The 19,074-nt window shown below is 50.2% G+C and overlaps 1 protein-coding gene across 1 annotated transcript in view; it reads right to left on the bottom strand.

The window, feature by feature from the left end:
• Nucleotides 1-327: 327 nt before the first annotated feature.
• The window catches only part of ST8SIA2 (ST8 alpha-N-acetyl-neuraminide alpha-2,8-sialyltransferase 2), a 31,504-nt gene continuing 12,757 nt past the window's right edge, over nt 328-19,074 (bottom strand). The window contains exons 2-6 of the mRNA XM_039723604.1: nt 17,297-17,359; nt 15,289-15,417; nt 14,512-14,769; nt 11,886-12,179; nt 328-2,699 (exon numbers count right to left, since the gene is read on the bottom strand). Coding sequence (XP_039579538.1) covers nt 2,414-2,699; nt 11,886-12,179; nt 14,512-14,769; nt 15,289-15,417; nt 17,297-17,359 — 1,030 coding nt within the window. The 3' untranslated portion in view covers nt 328-2,413. The remainder of the gene's footprint in view (nt 2,700-11,885; nt 12,180-14,511; nt 14,770-15,288; nt 15,418-17,296; nt 17,360-19,074) is intronic.

Here is a 19,074-nt window from a genome sequence, read left to right as displayed (position 1 = left end):
TTCAAGAGCACCAGAAATAAAATCCCTTCTCCCATCCCCTTTTCACCCCCTGGCACACCCTTGTTGTGGTGCTGCAGCTTCAGCTCCAAAATCTCTGTAGGCACAGAGAGAACATCCTGATGGCTTTGGATGTCTCCCTGGCACAGCCCTGACACCCACCCCACGTGGGCAGACAAGCCCAGCCTTCCCCTCTCCTGCACAGGCCAAAGGGCTGCAGGGTCTCCCCATTTAATCCCACAGAACTTCATGGTCTTGTCTCCCCTCTTGCCCTTCTATTTGATGAGAATACAGAATTAAAAAAAACCAAAACAACTGCACATTTATTTAATTTCCTCTACTTTTATTTAAAAAGAAGGTTTGCTAACAGCAATCAGTACCATGGCCCAGGCCCCTCAATACAACAGTTGGCTTCAGCAGTCCCTGCAGCTCCAGTCCTGCTCTGTCCCTCCCCCTGTGATGGGGACAAACCTGGGAATTATCTGGCTTTAAGAACCACTCCTGAATTCGGGGAAAGCTCCCTGGGATCGCAGATTACTTCCATCCTCCAGTTTCTCTCTCTGTCTCTTTCTGTCTCAGCTTAAGCTGAGGTTCACAGCCAGGCTTAGCTTTATTGTGGAACTAAAGTAAAGTAAAAATAATATGCAGGAAAAAAAAAAAAGGCACCGGGTTTAAAAAAAAAAAAAAAAAGACATGAAAGAAATGATTTTCTGGTGCTGGAAAGAAACATCCCCTCAGTGGCAGATTAGCCCACATTTATCCACTATAATGTTGCTTATACCTTAATCTTAGCCATCTTCATCTGACACTAATTAGCAGGCTGGAGGCTCCTATGGGTACAGTAGCTTCTACGGACCAAAACATGAAAGTGAGCTCTTCTTTTTACCACTTGAAGCACTCAGCTTTTAAAGAGACAATGTCAAGTATTTCAGCCCCAAACTGTACACTTTTTAACTTAAAAAACACAGCAGCAGGAGGAGGCCCAAAGGTGATGATACCCAGCCACGGCAGCAGTGAAGTGCGTGCCTGAGGTCTGCCTGTGCAGTGTTATTTACTCTCCCACAAATTAAACCCAAACAGCCCTCACTGAACCCTGGACTCACCTGCATTCTGGCACTGAGTGCTAATTAGGAGACAAACAGAATAGGCCACAGAGGCAGAAAATGAAACAGAATCATCAGATCAATCTAGTTGCTTCCTTCAAAACCCCCGAAAATCAGAGAAAAGCAAATGTAGTTATAAAAAATTCTTTATGTTTTGGGTTCTGTCTGGCAGGGAAAAAAAAAAAAAGGAAAAGATTATTTCTATGATGTTCATCACTAGGCAAGCATCCCATCAAGATCCATCTGACATCCTATTTAACTGTTGGGAGTGAGAGATAATTAGGGCTTGAAAGGACTGACAGAGTGGGACTCCAGGAATTCAGCACTGTGTGCTGGTTCTTTGGGGAGAAACTGAAAATAAATTATTTAGACTTGAAAAAGTCCCTTGAAGTCCTGTGCTCTTTCTGCTTGGCTGGGTCTAGGCCTATCCTACATATTTCAGCAGATTTTGGAGGAGGAAAGAAGGCAGGCTGCTTAGCAGGGAACAGTTGGGAATTTGAGGAATTAGAGCTGGATATACTTATGGTTCTCACGAGCCCTGACAGATGCTGGGTGTCCTTGTGACACAGTGAGACTGCTCAATACTAATGGTGCTGCTTTGTGGCAGCAAAGCCCCTTCCTGTGACATTCCAGCATCTCTGCTCCTCAGAAAAGGAAGAGAAACACATCCTCACCATCCCCATGGCCCTCACATGTGTGTCACTGGGATCAGCTCAGCTCTGCTCCCTGCCACCTCCTGCAGACCCAGCTGCTTCCCCTGTGCTCACTCTGTGTTTGGAAGGATCTGGTCCCTGCGGAGCAGGAGCCGGGTCCCGCTCGGTGCCGCGGGGCCCTGGGCTGTGAGAGCCACCAACAAACCTTCCCTGCCCACCCCGCTCCCTGCCCCTTCCCCTCCCCGCCACGAGCACGGGGCCAAGGACGCGCCTCGGCCGAACAAACTAACTACCACCCTCGGACCAGTCACGACAAACGGCTCACGTTTACCCATCACCTAACACACCCTCAGAAACCAAGGCCACCCTCGCGCCCTTCCCACGCGAGGCACACACCCTGCGAGTCCAGCAAGCCCCACGGCAAGGGGGTCTTGCCCAGGCCAGCCCTGTGAGGCGCTCCCGCGTCCCTCCTGCCCCGTCCCTTGGTGAACACCGAACAGTTATAACACTCAGGTCAATATATATAGGTACCACGTAGATATATTTGTGTCGCTGTCCTGCGCGCGAACGAAGAACGACCAACCCCGCCAGGCAGCGCTCGCCCTTTCTGCCCCCTCCCCTTCCTCCCGTGGCTGTGCAGGAACGTGCCCGGGGACCACCCTACGTGGCCCCGTCGCACTCCCCCACAGTCAGCTTCAAGGCTCCTTGCTGGTGCAGCGTCTTTAAGGCTTTGAACTCCAAGGGCATGGTGTGCGGGCTGGCCTGCGAGGTGTAGCCGTACTTGAGGCTGTCGTAGTAGTGGTACTTGACAGGGTTCTGGTTCTGGTCCAGGGGAAAGGGCCAGAAGCCGTAGAGATAGATCTGGTTGCAGAAGCGGGTGGCCAGGGTGTACATGAGGAGGCCGGTGGTGGGTCGCTTGATGTGCACCTTGTTGGTCAGCCAGTACCTGCAGAGGGACAGTGGAGCCTGTTAGTCACCCCGCACACCCTGCACACCCAGCTCCTGCCCTGCACCTTTCTCTCCCCAGCCTCTCACTGAGATGCACTGGTGATTCAAAGTGAGAGGATTCTGACTGGCGGAGTTCTCCATGCCAAGAAAAAGCCTCTCTAGGGACTGCATCCTCCTGCTCTCTGTCTGCTGGTTACATCACACTTGTTGCCATGGCACTGAAGCATCTCATGCCTCGACAATCCTTTATGAAAAACAAATTGCTTGCAACAGTGGCCTTCGGTACTTCAGCCTACAATTATCTTCCAATCAACCCTGGAGATCAATACCACAGACCAAAGCATCCACATGTCAAGTAGACTCCAACAACCCCTCGAAGCAGACACAGTCAAACACATGCTGATGGCTTTCATTGATGAATGAAGATTTTACTCTGACAGCAAACACGACAGGGCTAGAAAAACATCTGCCTTGGAACAAAGGGTCACCAGGCTGAAAGGGCTAAAATGCACTGCTGAGTTCCCATTACACCCAGCGACTGCTGCTGTGATCCTGGACCAAGATACATCACCACACTCGGCAGCATGAGTCCATCAGACACACAATATGGCACACTGCAACAGAAAATGTGAGATATGGAGGTCAGCTGTGCTCGCTGCTGGGTAACACGTTCATTTTTATGAGGGATGGCAAAAAGAACAGGGGAAGCATGTAGGGATGTAGTGATGCAACAGCAGAAATGGTATCAGCTGTGGTATTTTGGGCTGCTGATAAAAATTATTGCAGAATCAATAAGAAGATGTTTCCACTGAGCCATATTTATTGCAAAAGCAACTTATCTGGTTCGCTCAGGAAAACACTGTCAAGAGGAGCAAAATCAGAAAGCAAAATGTTTGGGGAGGTAGAAAATATCCCCATCAGGCACACTCCCTCCTCCCCAGCCTGTCTGATGCCAGCACTGCCCAGAGCAGGCAGCACATCCCGCTGTGCTGCAGCCTCTCTGAGCCCTTGGATTATTTTTAACAGGCGAGTGACTGGCAGCACCTTGGACAAAAGGCACGAGGAAGCAGAGCAGAGCCCTCACCAGATGTCTGGGATCCTGAGGTGGGTCCTGCAGTGGCAGTGGAGCCCCAGGAAGTGCCTTGCTCCTCATTCGCACTTTCTGCTGGGCTCCTGAGGGTCTGGTGCTCAGACAGCAGGAACCCTTGGGAGAGCTGAGCCTTAATCCTGCAAATTAGCTTTTCAAGAAAGCCATTAAAATTTAGCAACCGAGGCACAAAACGTGCTTGCTTGTTCTCAGCCAGATAAGAGAAAAAATTGACTTTTGTGGCAAATCAGATTCTGGAGGCAGAGTGACCGCCCCAGCATATGCAGGAAGGGCACAGGGACAGTTTTTTGGGGTGCCACATCCAGGGGTGTTCAAGGGGGCTTTAGCAAAGGATGCATATGATGTTTTGGGAAGGAGGTCTTTGCCTGGCTCATGTTAGCATCCAGCACAAAAAAAAAGAGCAAAAACTGGGGGAAAAGCAGTATCATCAGCATTTTCTGTGCTTGCCCAGCCACAGGGCTGTGCTGGGGGGACCCAGCAGAGCTCACTGCAGCCTGATCCCACAGGTAGCCATAAAGCAGACTCCTTGATGAGTTTATGGGTAAGCACATTAGACCCCCTGTGTGCAGAGGGAAATGGGAGATCATCACAACCATTTAACACTGTGAATTAGGGTCTCCTCATGCAGCAGGGAAGCCACCTGGGAAGAACTGTCAAGTCATATTAACCAGCTGGCTTTGAGGGAGGACAATTGTCAGGGTTTGTCCTGCAGCTGCTTTAGCCTCAAAACTCTCCTTTCTATCAATTTACCAGCTGGAGTACACAGAAAAATAATGGTGACCTTTTGCCCTCCCAAAATACTGACTTTTGTGTTGAGAGGCTGTAAATACTCTACGAATATCCAAGGATCCTGACAGCAAAAGGAAATTATTCTTGTACAGAGGCACAGGCCATTCATGTGACCACCAGTTTCATGCATTTTAACAAGGATAAAAATGACCTGGGTCAGACAGTGAAGCACCCTATAGATACATGCTGCCCTCCAGCACACACAAAAAACCTTACCAATCCCAACAAATGTGCACAAGCCACCACCCAAACCAGCCCTACCACAACCAACCCAGTGTATCCACCTCACCAAAGGCAGCTTGTGAGCACTCACTGGTAATACTGGGGTAGGGAACACTGACAAGTCATTTTTTTAATAATGAAAATTAAAACCTGGCTCTTTTGTCTGTATTTCCCTTTGTTGCAGGCAGGGTATTGCAAAAACCTCACTCATGCAGCATTATGAATTCTCAATGCAGCTTTGAGAGGGGGTGAGGGACTCCAGGCTGCCCCAAACCACCCACATGGATGACATAACATAACACATAATGCCCAACCCATAAAAGAGGCCATGCCACAGCTCCTGCAATTTGTTTCCTGGACAGTGAAGGTGGAAAATCCTCTGGTGAGGTCTGGGAAATACTTTTTAATGACTGGTTTGTGATGGGAGTCTCAGAACTATGCAAGACCTTCCTCTCATCTCTCCCACCACTGTCCAGCTGAGACAGCAGCCACAACCCTGGCGCAGGAGAGAACAGCTGGGGATGGAAATAAAACCTAATTAATTCTGTAAATCCAAATGAGGTTGTCTGGGCGCACATGGGATGCTGTGTCAACAGCACACCTTTAATATGTGAGGTCCAGGATTTTAATTAGGAGGAAAGATAATCTCGAAGCAGGCAGTAATTATTTTTCAAACTGGCTACACCAATCACCATAACTATTAACTGCAACATTTTATGGAAAGAGACAGCAATTAAAACAGAAGAGCAAAGAGCAGTCTTGAAACCCAACACCTCTGTTCTAAGAGCTGTTCTCCCAGTGAGGAGCTGGTACTGTGTCTGCAAATAAACCCTCAGGAGGGGATGCAGCTCCTGAGATAGGCAGCAGCCTGAGCAGGATGTGGCTCAGAACAGGAACCATGATTCTGTCAGGGAAAAATTGCCTGAGACAGCTCTGGTTTCAGATGATGATAGTGACAGATGGAAAATGCCATCAGATCTTCAAGGCCATCGTTTGTAAGGAGGCAGCCTAGACACAAGCCCCAACACTTTCTTGAAATGAGACGTAAGAAGAGCAGCTCAGAGGGTCTCACCCTACAGCTGGGAGATGGTTCTGGTTGCTTCTCATCTCCCAATCCTCAACTGGGGATGATCAGAAGTCTCCTAAGCAGAACTGGTGCCAGGTGCCTCTGGTGAGGAGGCTGCTCTGCAGCCACAGGGGAAGAATCTGCTGTCCTGGGACCTCAAAGCCCAGGGAATCCTGCAGGAGGCAACACTGACACTGCCCCTAGGCAGCCACAGCTGCCACAGGAGCCAGGGAAGGTGGCAGCCTCCCCACTGCACATCTGGAGCACGAGCTCCACCACACTGAGAGTGCTCATCCTCCCCAGCATCACTGAATGTGGGGAGAAGAGCCTGGCCTGCATTTGGGCTGGGTGCAGAACTGCTCCCTGCAGGCAGCATTCAAGGACTGCTAGAGAGGGCAGGGTTCTGCTCTCTGCTTACCAACCACCTCCTGGAATGCCTGAGAAAAACCTAAAATAACTTGTACCCTCCTGGTAAGGGTTAACCCACAGGATAAAATTAACAGAAAATCCATTGCCCTCATGAAATGAATAAAAGACATAGGTCAATGAAGAAATCAAATTTCAGCAGTATCAGCTGCATTATTTCATGATACAAATCAGAATAGCTGAAATAATGCAATTTCGGACTCTTTTTAAAAAGCTAATTCATAAAAGGGCGATATAAACACAAGCTGTTGTGGAGGTGCTGGTCCTTGGGTGGCAGCAGTGTGTTATTATAAGTGTGCCACACACACCCTGCTCCAGCAATACCCAGGAAAAGCCAGACACAGATAACAGAGAGAGTGCCCTGACTGATGGTGCAGGGAGGACAGGAGCTGCTGGGGCTGGCAGGGGACAGAACCCAGTGCTGGGTGGAGATAAAGTGCTGGAGCCCAGAAAGCAGCTGATATCCCCCATTCAGCTTCTTCCAGCCCTTTTTCTGTCCAGGTATGGAGTTTCCTCTGTCACCTCCACCAGAACAGCCGAGAGCCACGAGCAGTGATGAGAGCTGTGCTGGAAAAGCAGGAATGGGCATGTCCCCATCCAGATGCCAACACTGGCTCCAAAAACTGCACCTGGTGTCAGCTGGGCTTTATCCAGAGGCTGGGCAAAGCCCAAACACCAAACCCAGCCTCCCTGTCTAGACTGGATCCAGACCATGTAGCCTGGTTCTGCTTTTGGTGACTTGGCACAAGGAAATCAGCTCTGAGACACAGATAAAAAACTCTCTTCTCCTCCAGATCCTGAGCTGTGATGCTTTTTCAAACACATATGGTATTCAACACCCTCAAGTTAAAGCTTTTCTAAACAGACAAAAAAGGAAAATAATTGAGAATAACCTAACTTCTTTCACCTTTCCTTTCTATGCCCCTTCACTTCTTTTGAAAAAGAAAAGACTGAATCTTCCAGATTAACAGGAACAAATTAACTCTCTTGGGCCCCCAGTGCAGACACACCACAGCTCGGGTTCAAGGTGCCTGAAGTGCAGAAGAGGAGAGGATAATAGCTCACACAAGGACTTTTTCTGCAGGATATCCACTGATCTAACCCACACATGGCTTTATGGGTGTTCACAGTTCCCCCTCACATCCCACTCCAGTCACACATGTGTGAATGGCTGTTGTCTTTCCCTACACCCTCTGGACATTTTCCCTCACCTGAGTGCAGGACCAAAGTCCTTAAACCATTTGTTTAATGTTCAGGGGAAGGGCTTTAGGCACAAGACCCCAGTGCAGTTATTTCAGAGGAGCCCCTGTAACCATGAAGCTCCTTCAGGGAGGAAGCATGAAGCAGCTGCTTTAGAAAACCCACAAGTGGGTGATGCTGGACACAGCAGAACTAGTCCTGAGACAGAGGGTGAGAAAAGCTGAGCTGGGAGGGCTCTGAAACGGAAAAGCAGGGGCTTAGTTTTGATGTGTTAGAGAAAAGCAGAGGCTGTGGAGGGATGCAAGAGAGTGCAGTCAAAGCAACAGGTCAGGAGAACCATCTGCACACACGTCCTCTGTGAGGCAAGTGAGGCAAAGGGGGCTGGAAGGGAGGTGGCACAATGGGGACATGAGGAGAACAGGGAGCAGGCGTGGGCTTCCACCATGAGGGCTCCCACCACAGCTGGATGGGAAAGGCACTGTGCCCCCAAACTCTGAAAAGGTGAAGGCTCAGCCCCTTTGGGTGTGAGGACACCCGAGGCAAAGGTGAATGCACCTCGTGGCTGTCAGGCTGCAGATCTGAGTGCATGTGGCAAGGGACAGTCCTGAAGAGCACACACCAGCTGTCACAGCTGCTTGGATTTAAACCTAACGGGAGACCAAGCCAAGGAGCTGGAAGGTTTATTGATTTTTAATTTTTTTTTTCCTCTCAAGAAGCCCTTAACAAAATCTTATGGGACTGGAATTGGTTACTGCCAAGAGACCCTTGTGATGGACACGGTGAGAAATGCTAGAGCAGATTAGACAAAGTGAAACGTGTCCCTGAATTCGCCACAAGGAGTGACACACAAACCTCCCAACACAATTATTTTCCCTCTCTGCCTGCATTCCATGTTATTTCTCTAACGAAAGCTGCTTGGCAATAGGGATTACAAGGCTTTTTGGAGACACTAACAGGCAACTTCTAAGGGGTTTGCTTGCTCCCCATCCAGGTGAGGAGTGTGGGGCTCGCCAGAGGAATTGCTCAGGGGACATTTTATGAAACCACTGCAAAGTAAGGCATGCACACACCCTGAAACACACAGGAGCTGGCTCCCTGCCACCAAACTGCCCCCCTCTCCAGCCCTGGGGGTGACCTGGCTCCCTTCTGAGCTCCTCCACTGGAATGCTGAAGGCTCTCTCCCCTCCTGGTGAGAGCTGAACAAGCCTTCCACTATCAGCAAACATTTAAAGCACCCTCACAGCTTGAAAGGTGATGTCTCAAATGATGCTGTTAAGGACAACAAAACCAAATGCTTTTTACTTATCTCAGCAATGCACCCTCTACAAATGCCCCAAAATGCACTGAAAATTATAGGGAAAACACTCAATTGCCACTTGAAATGAGTTTTGGTTTGAGGGAAAGCAGAGCAGGACAATAAATACTGTGGTTCAAGGAGAAGTCAAGGGCTCACAAATGTATTTTGCTGGTAGTGGAGAAAGAAAAGGCAACACTTTTGTGGCCAAATTGAAGTTGGCTGAGATGTCAGCCTTTGTAGAAAGTGCTGTTCCTTGGTTAAAAAAAATATAAAGGGGTGCCTTGGGTGAAAAACTTCCCCCATTTCTCATTTCTTTGTGACTTCCAAATCAACTCAGGGTAGGCGATAAAATGTGGTTTTAACTAAAAAGGGAGAAGATGGGACCTCTCTGCAACAGCAGCCCACTGCAGCACAGAGGGATGTGCTGTGGGGCTTTGTGGATTATTCATTCTCTGCTGCACACCTCATGCCACAAAATGTATTTGTTTCACAAATCTCAGATCTGTCAAACAAAAACACAGCGCTATGAACCAGCACAGAGAGAGCTGCAGAGACAGAGGATGTTCTTGGAGACCATACCCTTCATAAGCAAAAATATGGGATGGTCATAGGAGCTGGACAGTGACACGGAAGATGAATAAGTAAACTGCTAGTGATTCTAGATCTGTCAAACAAAAACACAGCGCTATGAACCAGCACAGAGAGAGCTGCAGAGACAGAGGATGTTCTTGGAGAACTCTTCAGAAACAAAAATATGTCATGGTCATAGGAACTGGGTAGTGACACAGAAGATGAATAAGTAAACTCCTAGTGATTCTGGTCCTGAGGAAGGACTCCTTCACCCCAAACCACATCATATCAAGTACTCTCAGCAGATGGTCAAGACAACCCTACTGGTACCTCAGAGACTTCCTACACAGCACCAAGAGCACCAGCCACCTCCCTGAGCTGTGCCCAGTTCATTCAGCTCTGTCTGAATCACTCTCAGATCCACCCAAGTCCACAGCTAAGGAGGCTGCACCAAGGAAAGGGTTAACACTGACTCCAGCCTTCCCCCAGCCCTTCACCCCCCAGCCCTGGGTGACCCCTCTGTGAGCTCCTGGGCCAGGCCACAACTCCAAGGGTCAGTGCTGAAGTGCTCCCATCAGTTCTGGCTTTCCGAGGGGGCTGCACTTTTCATTAGACTAATTGCTAATCAGTAGGCATCCTTGTTTTCCTGCTGATAAGTGTGAGAGCAGGAGGGCAGGTCAGGCAGCAGCTCCCTTGGCTTGGAGGGCAATCCCTGATGGGGATTAGCACTGGCCTCTGTGGTTATAATTGAATTAGTGCTGCCCCTGTGCTGCCAGGAGCCCCCTGGCACTGCCCCCAGCACGGTGACCAGCCCAAGGGACAGCAGGGAGGTCCTGCCTGCATTTCCAGCCAGGACCTTGGGGTCTGCCACCAGCACCAGCCACGTGCTGCTGCCATCCCCAGCACCCCCAGCTCCCCTCAGGGCCCTGCTGCTCTGACTGGCTGCATCCCTCTGAGCCCCAGGAGGCTCTGGGAAGCCCAAGCTCCTTGCACGAGACCCCAGTGAAGTCCATGGTTCCACTAAAACATGTGCAGAAGGAAGACACTGCTCCAAGGCTCTGAGCCCCTGGGCTTCTCCCAAAATCCCTGCAGCTCCTGCAGCCAGGCAGGTCCTGCCAGCCACAGCTGGGGGCTCCAACACTGCTCTGCTGGAGCTGCACAGGGACATCCAGCACAGCCAGCCCAGCTGGACCACAGAGAGGCCAGGAAGATGCTGTGAGCTGGAAGATAAGCCCAGCAGCTGAGCTTATGGAGGCATCCTCCTCTCCCATAGGAAAACGATGCCTAACCCTTGCCAACTCCTCTGCAAAGCTTCCTATGGGAAGTTTCTGGCACTAGGAATGGTTGCCAGCACAGGATTAGCAGCCTGTTGATTTAGAGGGCTTATTACAGGAGCTTAATTCTATTTTGACAGATGAAAGTAAGTTAATTATAGCTAGAAATAGCTCTGAATTTGGGTTGTGGGATTTTTTTTCCTTCATGTCTTCCCCTTCTATGAGTTGTGGTATCATTTCCTTCCCTTTTTTTACCTCAAAGCCAGTGTTTCCTGTGAGGTGCCTCTCTGGCAGATGTGGTACTTGCTCATTATTGCTGCCTGTGAGGCACCACTCCACTCCTCCCAGCCCCTAGAGTCCCTCCTTGGGCTTGCTCCTGGCAGAAATGACCCCAAAACCTGTCCCCTACCCACCCCCAGCACTGACACACCACCTGAGCTGGGACAGGAAACATCCAGCAGGGACCAAGTGACCTGCAGAGCTCAGGCTCAGAGGCGTGCAGGAGAAGTGCCCAAAGAAATCAAGGAACATTAATGCTGAGGCTTAGAAATGGGAGCACCAGCTACACAAGGAAATTGCCATCCTGTGAGATTAACGGGGTCTAGTCAGGATCAGAGGACAACTACTGCCATAAGTCATCTCCAGCAAAAGTCACTGTCTGCCTCAACTCCCTAAATGCCTAAGAATTGTGATCTTCCTAGAGAAATAAAGCACAAAGGCAAGAGCCTACGCCATTCCCAAGTAATTTACATGAAAATCTCACCCCTTGGGCTCTCTTTTATTTTCTTTTCTCTTCCCCACTAAACCTGTGTCTCCTGTACACCTGAAGATGCAGGCAGAGAACAGAAAGACCCTTTCCTTCCCTCAGAGTAAACCCAGTCACCATCACCCTGTTTATGTGACCAGCAGGACCAGACCACCCAGGCTCACACACGAGCTCCCTGCCTTGAGGAGCTGTGTCTGAGCTGTGCCACTGAAGCACAAGGTGACAAATCTCCCTGCTGGCCCAGTGCACACCCTTTTCTCCAAGGAAAGCCCTACCAAAGGCTCGGTGATGCCTCAGGTGCCCCAGCAAAGCCCTGGAGGTGCTAAAACCCCTCAGACTCAAAGAGCACAGTGGGGAGCCCCTGCTCACAAGGTGGTGAGGGAACAACCCGTGCTGTGTTCCTGCAGCACAAAGCCTCTCCAGGGAGCCCAGGGTGCTGCCTGGAGCTCAGCAGAGAGGCGCTCACCCTCGGACAGCGTGCAGCAGGCGCAGCGAGGGGTAGGCAGTCCTGACGTTGATGTGGTGCTTCAGGATGAGCTCGTTCACCCACTCCACTCGCTCCTTGCCCCCCTTGGCCATGAAGGCTGGGATCCAGAGGATGCTGCCGTTGAGGCTGTGCAGGCGCTGCAGCAGCTTCTCCCTCCAGGTCTCGTTCACCAGGTCCTCGAAGGCGCGCTGGATCACCGAGGGGTTCATGGTCACCAGGTCTGTCTTCATGCCCACGTCCTGAGAGTACTCCTGCACGGGGGCCAGGTTGCACCTGCAAAGGGGAATGTCGCTGTGATGTTTTATGGAAAACCCCTTTGCCCAGGATTTTCCTCCTGAGAAGCTGAGAAGCCTCAGAGGAAAAAAAACCCCAATAATTATATGCAACAGGTGCATCTTTGATTAGTAGGTCCTTTCTCTCTATTCTTTTTAGTATAGTTTTAGTATAGCATTATCATATCATACAATAATATAATAAATCAACCTTCTGAAACATGGAGTGAAAATTCTCATCTCTTCCCTCGTCCTGAAACCCTCAAACACAGCCACAGGGGAGCACCCAGCAGCCCTGTTCAATGGACTGAGAGGGCAGTGACAGAGTTGGAGTGCCAAAAGCCAGGCTGGTGACATTGTGCCCATTCGCCCTCAGTTTTGGGAGGAAGAGGAGGGAGAATGACCCTCTGCAGTAAATTAGTGATGATGAGCCATCTCCATCTCAGGCACCATCCCTCAGCACGATGGCACGTGCACACGTGTCCCCCTGGGACCAGGCTGGTGTCAGCCACACCTGTGGTGTCTCCTGGGTGGTTTGCAGGGAGCAGGGGCTCTTCTGTAGCCTCTCAAAAATAACATTAGCAACAAAGCTCCAGTCTCTGCTCCCATGGCAGATTTTAGACAAAACAGTGTCTAAAACATTTCCCACTCAAGCAAAGCACTTGCCTCTTAATTCCAGCCCTGCTGGAGTAACATTATCCCAAAGGCCTTTTCTCCCCTGGCGAGTCTCTGCAGCAGCAGACCTGGTGGCACCATGGTGACACTGACACCAGCACGAGGGGGATGCCAGGACATGGTCTGCACAGGGTCTGGCTGTCTGGAGGCTGTGACCCTCAAAAACCACCTTATTCTGTAGAGTTCATTGGTGCCTCCTCTCAGATTGCACACGTGGGCACGGGCCATGTATCCTGAGCTCCTGTGCCACAGCAGCGTGAGGGCTGAGAGCCCATGGGACAAACTGCCAACAAGGTATAGAGTGGTTTCCTATAGCTCCCTGAGGGGGGTCATCTGTGTCTGTGCCATGCCCATGGCACAGGGCAAATGGCACCAGGAACCAGCTGATGGGGAGATGCAGAGAGATGCTCCCCCAGCATCCTAAAAACCAGAGGCTACTCATGTGTCTGCACACTGAGTGCTCTGCTGTGGTTTGACAGTGAAGTTACAGTATTTAACGAGCAGGAATTGCAGCCTAAGCATCTGCCTCAATAATCAGCCTGTTTTCCCTACTTACACATGGGGAAAATAAGGGAATGGTGGAAAGAAAATCCAGCTACCGGCATAGGGGCCCTTTACTTGACTCATCACAGGAGTGAATTCAGTAAAAATAAACATTGGACCTGTATCCTGGACACAGACCCAATCACTGGACACTGCCAACCATGCTGAAAAGGCTGCCTGGATGGAGCAAACCTTCCTCAGGAAGATGCAGGTTCCAGCAGTGGCTCAGACAACCTACAGTGGGAAGTGTGTCTGTGCCAGGCTGCACCAGCACGTGGCTGGGGAGAAAGTGCTCAAAATCCCCATCCTCACATCCAGAAAAGCTTTTCTCCAGCAATTTTGCTGCCTGACATGAATGCCCCTCACTAAACTTTGCCAGAACCACAGTAAGCAGTTTTTCCCTCACTGGTATTCCAGTTCAGGATAATGCTGTATCCCCTTGGGCAGGCTGGAGCTGCCAGCAGCCGGGCAGCTGGAGCAGCAGGGCTTGAGAGGGGGACAGAGGTGACATTATCCTCATTCCCACATCACACCAGCACCGCCTCTGTGAGCTGCTGATGGATTGGGCTGTCCTTGTAATAGACTCACCAGAAAACAAATGTCTGCATGTACATAAATCATCTGCGGATTCCACAGCCTCTCAACTAACAGGGGCATCGGGCTGGGAGGGCAGGAGCTCCTCCTCTCCACTCCAGACACCTCCAGAAGTGAATTTGGTGTGTCCCAGCGGGGCTCAGGGTGTGCTGCTGCAGGTCCCTGGGGCAGTGCAGCTGCAAGGACACCAGCACTGGGGACAGAGGGGACACAGGGGAGTGCCACACCTGGGCACACACAAGTGTGGTGCCAGGGCACTGTGTGGTGCTCGAGGGCAGAAGTGAATCAGCTTCGTCAGAGGCCCAGGGTGGGGTTTGTTTGCAAGAGGACAAACCTGAGAGAAGAGGAGGTTGGGGGGGAAAATGGTGCACTTAGAAGAACACGTGGGGAGCACCTGGAGATGCGTGGAAGGCTTTCCAGCAGAACTCATGGCTGTGAGGCCGTGCTGCCCCAGCTGAGCTGGATTCCAGCCCCTGCACTGCTCCCCAGCCCCCTTGCTGCAGGAGCAGCCCCCTCCCTACCTTATGACGAAGCTGTGGGCGTCGATCTCGGGGCCACAGCCACTGCTGAGCAGCACCCCCGAGTTGCCCACGATGGCACAGCTGGGGAACTGCTTGCCCTTGAGGGGAGAGGTGCGGGGCAGCAGCTCGTACAGGTTCTGGGACACGTTCATGGTGCTGTCCCTGTCAAAGACGTAGTGGATGATGTCCCCCGGCTTCAGCGTCCCCTTCAGCACCGAGATGTCCTTCTCTGCATCCAGGAACTTCAAGATCTGTTTTCTGAGCACAGGGAAGAGAAGAGCCTTGTCAGGTGAGGTACAGAGATAACCTGGGTCAGATGTAAGGTGAGCTCTTGCCTGCTGGCTGCCCTCACTCTCTGGCCAGTCCACCTGACCATGCTCTCCAGGCACAGATACAAAAGGTTATCTCCATCTCAATGCCTGCTCCCTCTCCACTCATCCCTGCCTGGGGCAGGCTACCACAGTCAGCCCACCATTAGTGAGGGTCCCTGAGCTGACCCAGGCAAGGTCTCCTTCCCTCTGTGACCCATCACCTGCACACACAAATTCCGCTTGGCCTGAAAAACAGGGGCTCAAGTGCTCCTTGTTTTGTTGTTGCCAGGCCAGCTGGCCTAGATGGGAATTCATTTCCAAGCAATCGTTTACAGATATGAAGCCTATCTCAGCGGGAGGTAAGTATTTTTATTTCTTCCTTGACTTCTTTAGATGATACACAATTTGCCAGCTTGCACTGGAGAGGACCAAATCTGTCTCTTGTCCTACAGGTAATTACCAGTACCTGATCTTCAAAGAGAGTGTCTGGTTGTGTCTCCATTTGGATGAGGCTGGTTTAATGTTGTGCTTAATGCTTTCATTACTTCTGTCAACAGCAGCTGGAGATGAGGAGTCATTTATTACTACTTCAGCTCTGGAGAAAAGAAAGTCAGGGAGAGGGAGACAGAATCTGTTAGCATCCCAATGGCACTTCTAATCACCATCTTCAGCTCTGGCTGCTGGAATTCAAACTTCATCAGAAAAGCAAAATTGTAGTTATTAGCTAAACAAGAAGTGAAAGCCTGTTCGTATTCTGCTGCACTCAAGCAGACAGACAGATCCTTAAATACCCGCTCGCTTCCAGGAGCACAGACTGACAGCCAGGCACAGCTCCACAGAAAACACACCATTACACACTCAGCTGCAGGGAGGCAGGCACAGAAAAACACACAGTGACAGGCTGGCAGGTGGGTGCTTGCAGACAAGACACCCCAAAGCCCCAAAATTCGCTAAGAAACTTCCGAGCCAAGGTGGCTGCTCTGTTGCCTCATGGTCACGTGTGAATATCCCAAAGTGGAGCCAGCTCATCTCCTGGAGAAGATTAAAATCCTCACCAGAGAGGAGCAACCCTCTCTTCACCCAATGGAGAAATTAATTCAGCTGAGCTGTGGGTGCTGCTTGTGTGAGCATCCTGTACTAACAGGGGCAGGCTGGCTCACTGGAAACTTTTTCCCTGCTTAGAATTGAGCACAAGGATTTCAGCACCCACATCACCTGTTCCAGACCAAGAAATGAGCAGCAGCCAGAGATCACTGGGAGACCCCAGTGTTTAATCCCTGCTCAAAGAAGCAAATCAGCCCCAGCACTTCTGTGACATTAAAATCAAACTGCATGAATTGAAGGAGCTTCCAAATATTTGGTTCCAGCCAGCTGCCCTCCAAAAAGAAAAGCCAAGCATCTCATCAAGAAGCTGCATGTGTATCTGCAAACCCAAAAAAGCCTTCACACTTCAGAGCACTCTGAAAAATACACAGCCAAAGCACTTGCTATCAGCTAAAGGGAATCTCCCTCTCCACTGCAAAGGGCTTCTTCCAGCTGGGAAATGCTTTGTAAATAAATGCATTTATAGAAAGCATGTAAACCCCAAGGAGGGAGCAGAGTGAGAGATGGGGCAGAGGTGGTGGCCCAGGCTCATGGACAAACATCCAGCTCCTGGGAACACAGCTCCAGCTCAGGGAAAGAGCTCCCCAGGACACACTGTGGCTCACACTGTATAATGTTCTGAAAAGGCAAGGAAATGTGTTTATAAATGCTGGCTGCCAGTGTCCTGATGTGTGTGTGTACAGTACCTCTCCAGAGGCTGCCAGTCTGTTGGATTTGTTTGCTTCTTGCATTTTGCTGCATCACTCATGTCTTGGAAACCTTACCTAAAAGGTGTCAAAAATTGTAACTGAAGTAGGGTAAAGCAATCCTGTTTATGACTATGTTTTTTTTGGTTTTGTCAATTTTCTGTGTTTTGGTCACGGGTGGTGACATCATCACAGAATGATATCACCCTTCCTTGCACACTGTCACAGAGCTTTTCAAATGAGCCACTTGGCAAGGCTGGGCTGACTGGGAATCTTAGTAAAAATGACAGAGAGAGACACTGAATGTGGCTGGGATGCCAGGGAATGTTATGGGAGTGCACTGCAACAAAACTGGAGCTCTGATCCCAGACACAGTGATCGCTCCTCTAATAGCACTTAAAACTATGGAAAATAGCAACTCTATCACTGACTTATTTTCACAATAAGTAAACTCTTTCTCATTGTCTCAATCACCACAACTTCCAGATCCATGGTTATTTACAAATGATTATTGCACTGAGCTGGAAGAAGGAGGGGGGGAAATGATTAAGAAAATGCAAAGCAGAAGTGAAAAGGAACAGATACATTTGCTAAATAAGAACAGCACTATCCAGTGAAGAGGAGAAGCAGATTAATAGCTGCCTTACAGCAAAAACAAATGAACACAAAATCTAATTTACAAACCTATTAGATTTGCTATGTAAGCTGTTCACAGCTGATCTGATTGTACCTCTGCCTCCAGAACTCCTGCAAGACAAAGGAAATGCATTATTTATAATTCCAGCTCCTTTCTGCCAAGCATTGTTCAACAGTCAGGAGATCCTGCTCTGAAGGGCTCCGAGCAGAGACACGGCCACGCCGTGCGTGTCCCACCCCATCCAGAAGGGAGATGTCCTGATGCCTCTGAAGGGCTTTTCACCCCTTGTCATCTCTGCCCTGCTGTGACTGTGAAGCCATTCTGGCAAAGAATGCCCCGAGCCACCCCAATTAATAATCCCTGTGTGATCTAACCAGCCATCACACACACCTGGTCCTGCTGCCACAGCACAGTGTGCCCTACAGCTGCACCAAATACATCTCCACTTCTCTTTACCAGCCAGGTGTTACCAGTGCACACAGAAGCTCTCCTCCATCTCCAGGCTGCCAATGGACTTGCCCTGTCCTTTTCAGGTAGGGACTGAATGATCTGGACAGATCCCAGCACTGTCTTCACCTGGGCTTTTAGTGGAGAACATCCAATATTTCTATTTTACACAGACTGAATGACCAGCCTCCTTGGCTTGTGGAGACCTCACACTCTCAGTGTGCCTTCTCCCAGCTCCCAGGGACCCAGGCCAGACCCAGAGCTCCACTCCAATCCTGTGAGTGCCTTCAAGGCCCTTCTCCCCACCTTTGGTGTAACTGGGCTGAAGCTGCAAGGCCAACTCACCACAGTCATTCACAGGCTGGAGCTGAGACCTGAAGTGACAGCAGTGTCACCCCCGTGGCCTGACACCACCACACAAGGACAGAGTCAGACCAGTCTGACCAAGACCTGTGGGAATGAGCAGCCAAAGTTTCCAGCACCTCCATGAAGCTCTACTGAAGAACAGGTTGGACCAAGCCCCTTCAGAGAACCACACCATTCACATGAGCTCTGAAACCTCATTTAAAAACATACAAGTACTGGTCTGCATCTAGCTGGCTGCAGAGCTCCTTCTTCTTTTAGCTGGCTGTTTTCAGAGGGGTCACAAAGAACAAGCCACCCACCTTGTGATGCTCAAGGGAGCTGGGCTCCCATTCAGACACATTTTAACTGCCATGTACTCATTGCTCTGTTTTATTGTTCCTGTTGCACAGATATCCCAATGAGCACGCTCATAAAGAGAACCAAATTCTCTTCCAGCAGAAATATTGCTACCCAGAAATATACACCTTAATGAAAATGTACCTCAGGAGAATGTATTTCTACCAGTTCTGAAAAAAATCCCAAATGCATTAGACAAAAATGAAAGAGAAAAAGCGTGCGTGAGTGTGCTTGGTGCCATTAAAAAGGATTTTCAGACTTGCAGGATGCCACATAAATCCCCTCATTAGGCTGAGCACAGCCCTCAGCACCACGTAACATCAAACCCTTGGAAATGTCACGATGGTTTTCCCTTTCCCCCCTCCTGCCAGAGACCATCCATGGCCAAGTCAGAGCGAATCCTGCTCTCCTCTGTCCTCTGACAGACCCGAGAGCCTGCGAGCTGCTTCATTTTTTGGTGCATCAAGGGAACAGCAGGGCTGGCTCATTCCTGGAGCCTAGTGGCATTTAACAAGCCTCCCCATTAATGGGGTTCACGGCGGGGTGTGGGAGCAGGCTGGATTAGTGTGCAAACCACGCACCTGCTCAGAGGCGGCTCCTCTGAAGGAGCTTCCAAATGGGATTCACACTCCTTCACACTCGCTGTAGGACAGACAAAGCTTACAGAAAGAAATGG

Source organism: Passer montanus, unplaced genomic scaffold (assembly GCF_014805655.1).
Source record: "Passer montanus isolate IOZ18808 unplaced genomic scaffold, ASM1480565v1 scaffold5, whole genome shotgun sequence".
NCBI classification, from domain to species: Eukaryota; Metazoa; Chordata; class Aves; order Passeriformes; family Passeridae; genus Passer; species Passer montanus.
Note: the sequence above shows the minus strand (reverse complement) of the source record. Positions and strands in the feature narration are given on the sequence as shown.